Source organism: Stegostoma tigrinum, chromosome 9, assembly GCF_030684315.1.
Source record: "Stegostoma tigrinum isolate sSteTig4 chromosome 9, sSteTig4.hap1, whole genome shotgun sequence".
NCBI lineage: Eukaryota > Metazoa > Chordata > Chondrichthyes > Orectolobiformes > Stegostomatidae > Stegostoma > Stegostoma tigrinum.
Window position 1 is genome coordinate 15,546,192 of NC_081362.1, and position 9,663 is coordinate 15,555,854.

A 9,663-nucleotide genomic window follows, 5' to 3' on the forward strand; every position below is an offset into this window, starting at 1 on the left:
TAACTGATGGTCAACAGTAGACAATCGAAGAGGAATTGGTTGGGTTGGATTTGTCCTGCTTTGTGTACAGAATATACCAGGACAAATTTTCCACAGGAATGGGTAGATGCCATTGTTGTAGCTGCATTGGAACAGCTTGGACAGGAATGCGGGAAGTTCTGGAGCACAAATCTTCGGTGCTATTGCTGGAATGTAGCCAGGGTCCACAGCCTTTGCAGTATCCGGTATTTCCAGCCATCTTGTGATACCGCGTGGAGTGAACCTAGTTGGCTAAAAGCTTGCATCTGTGATGCTGAGGCCCTTTACAAGGAGAGCTAACAACTGTTGTGAATGCTTCAGCCTCGTCTTGTACTGTGTAGTTAAACATCATGTTGGAAGTCATTCCTGCCTCGTATTTGTGCAACCTGAACTTTACCTGCCTGTCAGCCTAAGACCAAATGCTTATCTAGACTATGCTGCATGCAACACTGCTTAATCATTTGAATGGCTCTGCGCTGAAGTCCTTGAGCTCTCTCACTAAAATCACTGGTGAACTATATCATAGAAAACAGCTCACCACTACCTTCTTGAGGACAGTTAGGGATGAGCAATACATGCTGGCCTGCCTAGCAAAGTCCACATTCTGTAAATTAATAAAGACTAAGGTATACATCAGGCTATGAGGTGGCTGGTTCTGGGACTTGATGGCCTCCAACACATGGATTTGTTAAATTGTCCTAAGGCTATCTCATTTAGCACAATGGTACTGTCATATGAGGGCTTTTGTGCAACAGTGGTTACCGAAATGATGATTCCCTGCAATTGACAACTGCATCATCATCGACAACATTGAAATCATCGCCGAAAACAAAAGAGACGGAATGGTGAGAAAGTACATCATACCAACCTCGTGGTTTTGTTCTCTTGATTCGCAGAATTTGTTTCATTTTGCCTGTGTTTTCCACCCATGATATTTCTGCAGGGCTCTTTGCCTTGCTTATCCTATTGCAGCCAGGCGGCGTTCAATTCAAACAGTACTGACCTTTACAGGAACCTCCATGGGGCCATTAGAGAGGCCAAGAGGCAATACCAGACTAAGCTAGAGACCCGAGCTAACCACATAGATACCCGTTGTCTGTGGCAAGGCCTAGATGACATAACAGGGTACAAATTGAAACAAAACAGAATAGCGGACAAAAATACGTCCCTCTCTGATGCGGTACCTGTATTTTCGCTCGGGTTCAAACAGAAGGTCAGTGAAACGATGACAGCCTCGGGGGTGAACCTGTTCCCTCAGCTACCTCTACAGACATCAGTTCGGCCTTTCTGAGAGTGAACCCACGGGGAGTGACTGGCCCAGATGGAGTCCCCGGCCGCACACTCAGATCCTATGCGGATCAGCTGGCGGGAGTACTCGGTGACGTCCTTAACCTCTCCTTACGACAATCTGAAGTCCCCATCTGCTTCACCACTATCCCAGTACCAAAGAAAACACATGCAGCGTGCCTCAATGGCTACAACTTGATGGCTCTGATCCCCATAATTATGAAGTGCTTCGAGAGGTTAGTCATGGCTCATATCAACTCGAGCCTCTCAGCCTGAGCTATTCCGTTGCAATTTGCCTACCAGCACCACAGATCCACAGCAAACATCATCTCCCTGGCCCTATACTCAACCCTGGAACATTTGGATAACAAGGATAGCTACTTCAGGCTCCAATTTATTGACTACAGCTTTGCCTGCAACACTATAATTCCAACAAAGTTAATCTCCAAACCCCAAGACCTTGGTCTACGTTCCACCCTCTGCAACTGGATCCTGACTTCCTGACCCACAGACCACATATCAGTGAGGATAGGCAACAGCACCTCCTGCATAACAATCCTCAACAATGGCACTCTGCAAGGCTGTGTGTTCAGCCCCCTACTGTACTCCTTATACACCCCTGACTGTGTGGCCAAATCTCATTCAAACTCCATCTACAAATTTGCTGACGGACCTCAAATAATGACTTCGGGAAGCAAGGTAGAGAGCACGTTCCTACCTACGTCAATGGAGATGGTCAAGAGAGAGCATCAAGGTCCTAGGAGTGGCGACCACCAATAATCTGTCCTAGACTATCCATGTTGATATGATAGTCAAGAAGGCACAACAACACCTCTACTTCCTCAGAAAGCTAAAGAAATTCGGCACTTTTATAAATGCACCATAGAAAGCACTCTATCCAGATACATCACAGCTTGGTATGGCAACTGCTCTGTCCAGCACTATACAAAACTACAGAGAGTTGTGAACACATCCCAGTCCATTACACAAGTCAATCTTCCTTCTATTGACTCCCACTACACTTGTTGCTGCCTCAACAAAGCAACCAACATCAAACACCCCTCCCACCCCGGTTGTAATCTCTTCCAACCTCTTCCATTGGGCAGAAGATACAAAAACTTAAGCACACATACTGACAGATTCAAGAACAGCTTCTTCCCCGCTGTTATTAGACTTCTGGATGAACATGTCAAATATCAAATGTAGTGTTGATATCACTCTTTGTGAACCTTCGCTGGAGCCATAATATTGTATTCCTCACTCTGTTCTATCATCTCAAACTTTTTTTTGGCATGATCTGTCTGTACTGTACGTAAAACACAGCTTTTCATTGTACTTCGGTACATATGGCAATAATAAATCAAATCAAAGGAATGAATGTGTGTGTTAGGGTTAAAGAGAATATAGTTTCAGTTTGCATATTATGAATTAATAATCTGCTTTGCCATTTTTAAAGGATGAGTTTGTTAACAATAAATATATTTTTGTTTTCTTGTTTATCGCTTAAACATGGTGTGAGTTTTTTTAAACTTTGGTAGTGGTCAACATCAGACAAATTAACTCTATTCGTGATTCAATTGACCATTTATATGTTTGTGATGGCTTGTGGAACAGTGGTGTATAATTAACAGCACTTTCTTTACATCAGAGTCCTGACAATATGATCACTCTATTGTTATACGCAATCTGAGTGGATAAAAGTCTCAGACTCCATCATACCCAGGGTGACTTGAAGCATGATATGCTACTGGGAGCATGTTGCTCAGTGTAACATAATAGGTTAATATTAACCCATACACTTAGGTGTCCAAGCGGGATAATGTTTACCTTTGATAGTTAGCTATAATAAATGTCAGTCTGATTCATCAGTACCTCAAAATTCATGCTCAGTTGATGCAACAGGCAGATAAGATAAATATGGCAGTATAAATATAAATATGGCAGGAGCAGGCCAATCACCCTGCCAGAGACAAATGTCACATCACCAGCAACTAAGCCTAGGCCTTTCCAATCAAACGTCAACACACCGAGCGGGATAGCTGGTTTCATTTTACAAAAAAAGACAATGAGCACAGACTCAGAGCAGGATGTAGTGTAGATATTTTCACAGGCAAGATCGGGATACGGTGAAGGCTGATGAGACAAAAAGTAACAGCTGGCTGGTAGATTTCACATATTAAACAGTTCATTTAAATTCAGATCCATCTCTATAAATATTAATAAGTTAACAACATTCCCATTGATTTTCCATTGTGAACGCCCACCGTCTCCACCTCCAGCTTCTGGTGTACATGCCGAGACGAGCCAAACACCATCCAATTGTGTTTCATGAGTCCATCTCTCCATTCATTTTGCTGGGGTTGTTAGCCAGGCTCTTAAACTCCAAAAAACCCCCACCCCCTCTCCAACCCCGCACCCCCCCCGCCCAACCATTTACATACCTGCCCCCTTCGTGGCACACCACAATCCTGGTCATAAGCTTTTCTATGTTTTAGACCACAAACCCTAATGGAATCCTTCTGACTGTTTTAAGTGCGTCTGTTACTTCTCAAGTCTCTCTCACTGACTTTCTGGATATCAAAATAACAATCTATTTCATGCACAATAGCATTTTAAAAGAGGTGAAGGAACAAGAGAGACCCTGGATATAGTCTCAGGTGGGGTCAGTGTTCATTGGGAAGACTGTGGACATCACTGGCTAGGCCAGCATTTACTACCCATCCCTAAGTGTTAAGAATCAACCACATTGCTGTGGCTCTGAAGTCACAAGTAGGCCAGGCCAGCCGGGAACTGCAAATTTCCTTCCGCAGCGGACATTAGCGAATAAGATGGGTTTTTACAACAATCAGCAACGTAGTCACTATTAGACCAGATTTTTTTTTCTGCGACTCTTCAATTCATGCAGTACAATTTTAAAGGAAGTGCAGTAATAAGAGAAATTGTTGATAAATCCTTAGATGGAGTCAATACAGGCTAAGGAAGCTGTACGAAAGGAGCAAAGAGCACAAAAACAAGTAAATTATAATAAATTTATATTAAAATACTGGCTAGGCTATAGCTGGTGTATCATGGACGATTTCTGGACAGGTGGAGTCTAATTTGGATAAATGCGAGGTATTGCATTTTGATAAAACAAGCAAGGACAGGACTTATACAATTAAAAGTAGGGCCTTGGGTAGTGTTGTAGAACAGAGAGACCATGGGGTTCAGGAACATAGTTCTTTGAAATTTGTGTCACACACAGACAGATTATTAAGAAGGCATTTAGCACACTTGCTTGCATTGCTCAGACCTTTGGGGGTTATACGAGTTGGGACGTGATGTTGAGGTTGTACGGAATGTTGCTGAGGCTTTTTCTGGAATATCGTGTACAGTTCTGGTCATCCTGTTACAGGAAAGGGTGTTACTTAGCTGGAGAGGATTCAGAGAAGATTTACCAGGATGTTGCCAGGAATGGAGGGTTTGAGTTACAAGGAGAGACTGGATAGGCTGGGACCTTTCCTCACTGGAGTGTAACAGATTGAGGGGTGACCGTATATAGGTTTATAAACTCATGAGGGGCATAGATAAAGTAGATGGCAAGTATGTTTTCCCTAGGATGGGGGAGTTCAAAACTAGGGAGCATATTTTTAAGGTGAGGGGAGAAAGATTTACAAAGGACATGAGGTGCAACTTCTGGTTTTTTACACAGAGAGTGGTTCATATGCAGAATGAGCTGCCAGAGAAAGTGGTACACATGCAGGTTCAGTTACAACTTTTACAGGAATTTGGATAAGTACATGCATAGGAAAGGTTTGGAGGGACATGAGACAAGCACAGGTAAGTGGGACTAGTATAGTTTGGGAACTTGATCAGCATGGGCTGGTTGGACCAAAGGGTGTGTTTGCATGCCGTATGACTCTAAGTCTCTACTCTCCTTCACGAAGAAATCCTGCTGCCCCTGGCCGGGTCTGGTCTCCATGTGCCTGCAAATCCACAACAATGTGGCTGATTCTTAAGCACCCTCCAATTTGATGGCGATTACAGATTGTAACAAATGCCAGTGACACCCATATCCTGTGAAAGAAAAAATAAGAACTACACTCTAGGAAGGATATCAAAGTCTTGGAGAGGATGGACAAGATTTACTGGAATGGTACCAGGGCTGGGGTATATGAATAGGAAGACCTGAGGGGGATACAGACCAAATGCTGGCCAATAGGACAAGATCAATTTGGGTCAGCACGGACAAGTTGGGCTGAAAGATCTGTTTCCGTGCTGTTAAAAACTCTATGATACAATGGCGGGATTCAATTATGTGGACAGACTGAAGTTGGCTGGCATTGTCTGCCCACGCAGCGCAGACGACTGAAGTGAATTTTGAGAAAGACATTCAGAATCATGAAGGATTTCGAAAGGGTAGATATAGAGAAACGTGGATGGTCAGTTTGTTAGCCAGACGCCACAAACTGAAAGGGCTTGGCAATAGAGCCCACAGTGACATACAGGTCATTTTTGGAGGGATGGGCGTAATATGCAGCTTTGTACTGATCTGGGTGCCCAGTCTAAAAGAGCGGGAAGGAACTGATTCAATAATACCTTCTAAGAGGTATATGTACTTGACAAACACGTGATGTTGGTAGTTTGTCGACAGGAAAAGAGCCAGAGAATGGATCATTTTTAAAATTTATTTTCAGGGTGTGACCGTTGCTGGCTAAGCCAACATTTAGTGCCCCTCCCTGGCTGCCCTTGAGTGGGGGACGGTGGGCTATCTAGTACAGAGTGACTTGGTAGGCCATTTCAAAGAGCAACTGAAGACTCAGCCAAACTGCTATCAACCTGGAGTCACATATAGGCCAGACCCGGCAAGGCAGGCACATTTCCTTCCCTGAAGGGAGCAAAATAGTGAACCAGGTGTGTTTTTAACGACAATCTGGTAGGTCTACGATCATCATGAATAAGATCACTATCATTTTATTCCTGAATCATTACTTGATTGAGTTGAAATCCAACCCTCACCACCACCAGTTAGTGGATTTCAGCTCATCTCCAGAACATTAAACCTGGTCTCTGTATTACTGACAACATTACCACTAATGTTCCCGCTGGACTGCTCTCTCAAATCACCTGCACAAGCACATTTCACTGAATGATACTTGTACAGAGGGAGCCCATTTTATGAAATGATGGGAAAGATGAGCGATGTTGTTCCAAGATTGACTTGGGCCGCAATTTATGCAAAAGTAAAAACTATGAGTTTACATGTCAACGTTCAAAATTCTGAATTGTATTAACACCTCAGCATAGTTAATGTCATAAGACTAATAACTGAGTGGCATATTAAAAATTCAGATAATTACTAGAGTTTAAACCATTACAGCACAAATGTCAGTTAAGTGGATTGTAATATCATTGCATTGTCTTATAACAGTATAAAAATATGTTGTGTCCAAGATTACTACACTATTAGCAAAATTAGATTTGCAGTTTGCATTCAAGTTGACACTGATCAATTTTATCCCTGTTCTCAATTCACATCTGTCACGATAGATAGTGCATGAGCATAGAGAAATCCTAGAACACCAGTAAGTTACAATACTGGCACTGTTTTCATATTTGCAAGACTCCCATCATTAATGGCCTCTTGTACAGTAATAAATCTTTCACACTTTCCTCTTTCCCTTCGAAATATGTACTTTCCCCAATTTGCACATTCTAACTCCTTATTCCCATCAAAGGGGCTCATGTGGTGCAGTGGTGTCCCTACCTCTGAGGTAGGAAGCTAGGGTTAAACTCCCATCTCAGTTAGAAAATATGAGGAATAAAAGCACATGTGGAACATATTAGGGGCAGCGCAGTGGCTCAGTGGTTAGCGCTGCTGCCTCACAGCACCAAGGACCTGGGTTCAATTCCAGCCTCGGGCGACTGTCTGTGTGGAGTTTGCACGTTCTCCCTGAGTCTGCACGGGTTTGCTCCAGGTGCTCTGGTTCTTCCCACTGCCCACAAAGATGTGCGCGTTAGGGTGGATTGGCCATGCTAAATCGCCATTGTGTCTAATGATGTGCAGGCCAGGTGGGTTAGCCATGGGGAATGCAGGGATTGGCGGGGAGGGGGTTGGTCTGGATGAGACGCTCTTTGGAGGGTTGGGGTGAATTCAATTGGCTGGAGTGCCTGCTTCTGCGCTGTAAAGACTTGATGGTTTACAACATCTCCAGTGCAATCAATAGGAAAACATCCCGAATCCTCAGCATCACGTTTTGTAGCTCTTCCTCCAGTTAACAAACCAGACTCAAAAACCTGTCAGCAATTCCACCATCACAAACCTCACTCCCACCACCGTGTGCCTCATCAGGATCTCTCTTTCACAAGGGCACCGCAGCTGTTCTTTCACCTCCATCCCCAGCAAGGTTACTTGAGTACATCAATAACTGGCTAACACCAGACACAGCAATAAATGGTCGGGTGGTAACGTCTCAGTTCTTGAATGTATCGCGTTCAACTCGAAAATTCAACTCTGCTCCTCTCTCCACAGATGCGACCAGACCTGCTGCATTTTATTTCAAATTTCCAGCCATCCAGAGTACTTTGATTGCAATGGAATCCCAACAGTCCAGGAAAATCTACACCAGATCAAATAATCTCAAGGGCAGAATCTTAGTCAGGACAAGATCCTTCAATACCACAAAAGTGGCCATCATCCTTAGTACTTGATGAATTCTGTGGAATGCCTATTTCAGTAGGTCCATCATTCAGACGCTCAGTAATACATTTTAATTTAAAATCATGTCCTTGTTATATACACAGCAACAGAGTAAGGTTTTGATCCCATAAATTTGCCCGTGTATACACAAAGTGCCTAAATGGTGTCAACTATCAACCTCTACTTTCTAAATGCCATGAGATGGAAGCAGAAGGAACTCAGATCACCACATCACTGAAGTGGGCACGAGCCAGGGCCAAGTGACCCTGTCTGTGGGAGCTTGCTGTGTGCAAGCTGTTCGCTACGATACAACAGTGTCTATGTCGCAAAAGTGGCTTCAAGGAGCGCTGGGGCTTCCTGTGGTCGTGAAAGGTGCTATGCAAATACAAGACTTTTTCATTCCCTCTATCACTCCACCACCACCACCCACCCACCCCCAGACCCCACCCAAAGGCCTTGCGTATCCTGGAATCCCTCATATTTTCCTTCTTATTTTCTCCTAATGAGTTCAAAACTAAAATGGGGTGAGGCGCCCCTGTGGTTCACACGATAATGTCCAAAGAGTGTGAGTGGGATGGTTTCAAGCTGTCAGGAAATGCTTGTTGCATACCCCAATTTGGCCGGCAGCTGCAAAGTGGAAATCCCCATTAAACAGTAGAGATCATCCCTATTTTTTTTGTTGGGTGTAACGGTAAATGTCAGTAGACCTGTGTTCAAATCCTGGAATGTGTTGGAGTATAATAACATGCCCAGCAGGCTGAGTGGGGCAAATGAATGCAAATCCACCCATGATGGCCCAGAAAGAGCACGTTTCTGATCAGAGAGTGAGCCTCTCGTTGTCGGTGCGAATGGGAGTGTGTTGCAGTTGGTGCTGCTGAACAATAGGTGCCAGACATAGGTGCCTCTCTGTGATATATGTGTGTGTGTGTGTGTGTGTGTGCAGGCTGCAGTTTGTAAATACAGGCTCTGCCCGGAAGAGACAGCAGCTCCCCTGAACGCGGAAGGGACAAGCGCTGCGCTTTGAAATGTAGCGAGCTCTGTCTGTTACACACGCAGCGGACCATCCCAAATCCACCTCCCAGCACCGAACCCCGGCCTTTGCTTTGTGCCTTGTGATGAATTAATAAATGCTAACCAAATAAAACAAAAACCCCACTCGCCACCTTCCCTCTCCCCCCCCCCGCAAAAGGACAGAAATAAAAAAGCACACCGACCTGTGACACTGGCCTTCGCCACTCTCTGAATAATAGCTTTCATGGTGTTCAGCAACTGTGTTTCCAGGCGGTAGCTGGAAGCCGGGGATTTAAATATATATATAAATATATCTCTCTTGGTGCAGTCACAGCTATGAAAGAAGCAGACAGAGAGAGGGGCACAGGCTGTTGAAAGGCAACGCAGTGATTCCCCTACAGGACAGGAGCAGAGCTGCACACTTAGACTGCAATTTAACAAAATATTAACCCAGGAATATAGTGGAGCAGGGCTCACCTCTTTCTCTCACACACACCCACCACATGTACCTGCAAGAGCAAGGATGCTCATAGGGCGAAATAAATTGGGGCAAGAGTTCTACTCTCAACCCATTCTACAAGGTCATGGCTTGAGACTGTCACAGGCCTCAACACTTCATCCATGTCAGTTCCTCCCAGCCCTCAGTGTTTCAAAACTTCAAATGGCAT

General features: G+C 44.3%; 1 protein-coding gene across 1 annotated transcript in view; it reads right to left on the reverse strand.

Moving 5' to 3' along the window:
- The window catches only part of dtd1 (D-aminoacyl-tRNA deacylase 1), a 178,157-nt gene extending 168,767 nt beyond the window's left edge, over positions 1-9,390 (reverse strand). Inside the window, exon 1 of the mRNA XM_048535466.1 lies at positions 9,199-9,390. Coding sequence (XP_048391423.1) covers positions 9,199-9,241 — 43 coding nt within the window. The 5' untranslated portion in view covers positions 9,242-9,390. The remainder of the gene's footprint in view (positions 1-9,198) is intronic.
- Between the last annotated feature and the right edge of the window lie 273 nt (positions 9,391-9,663).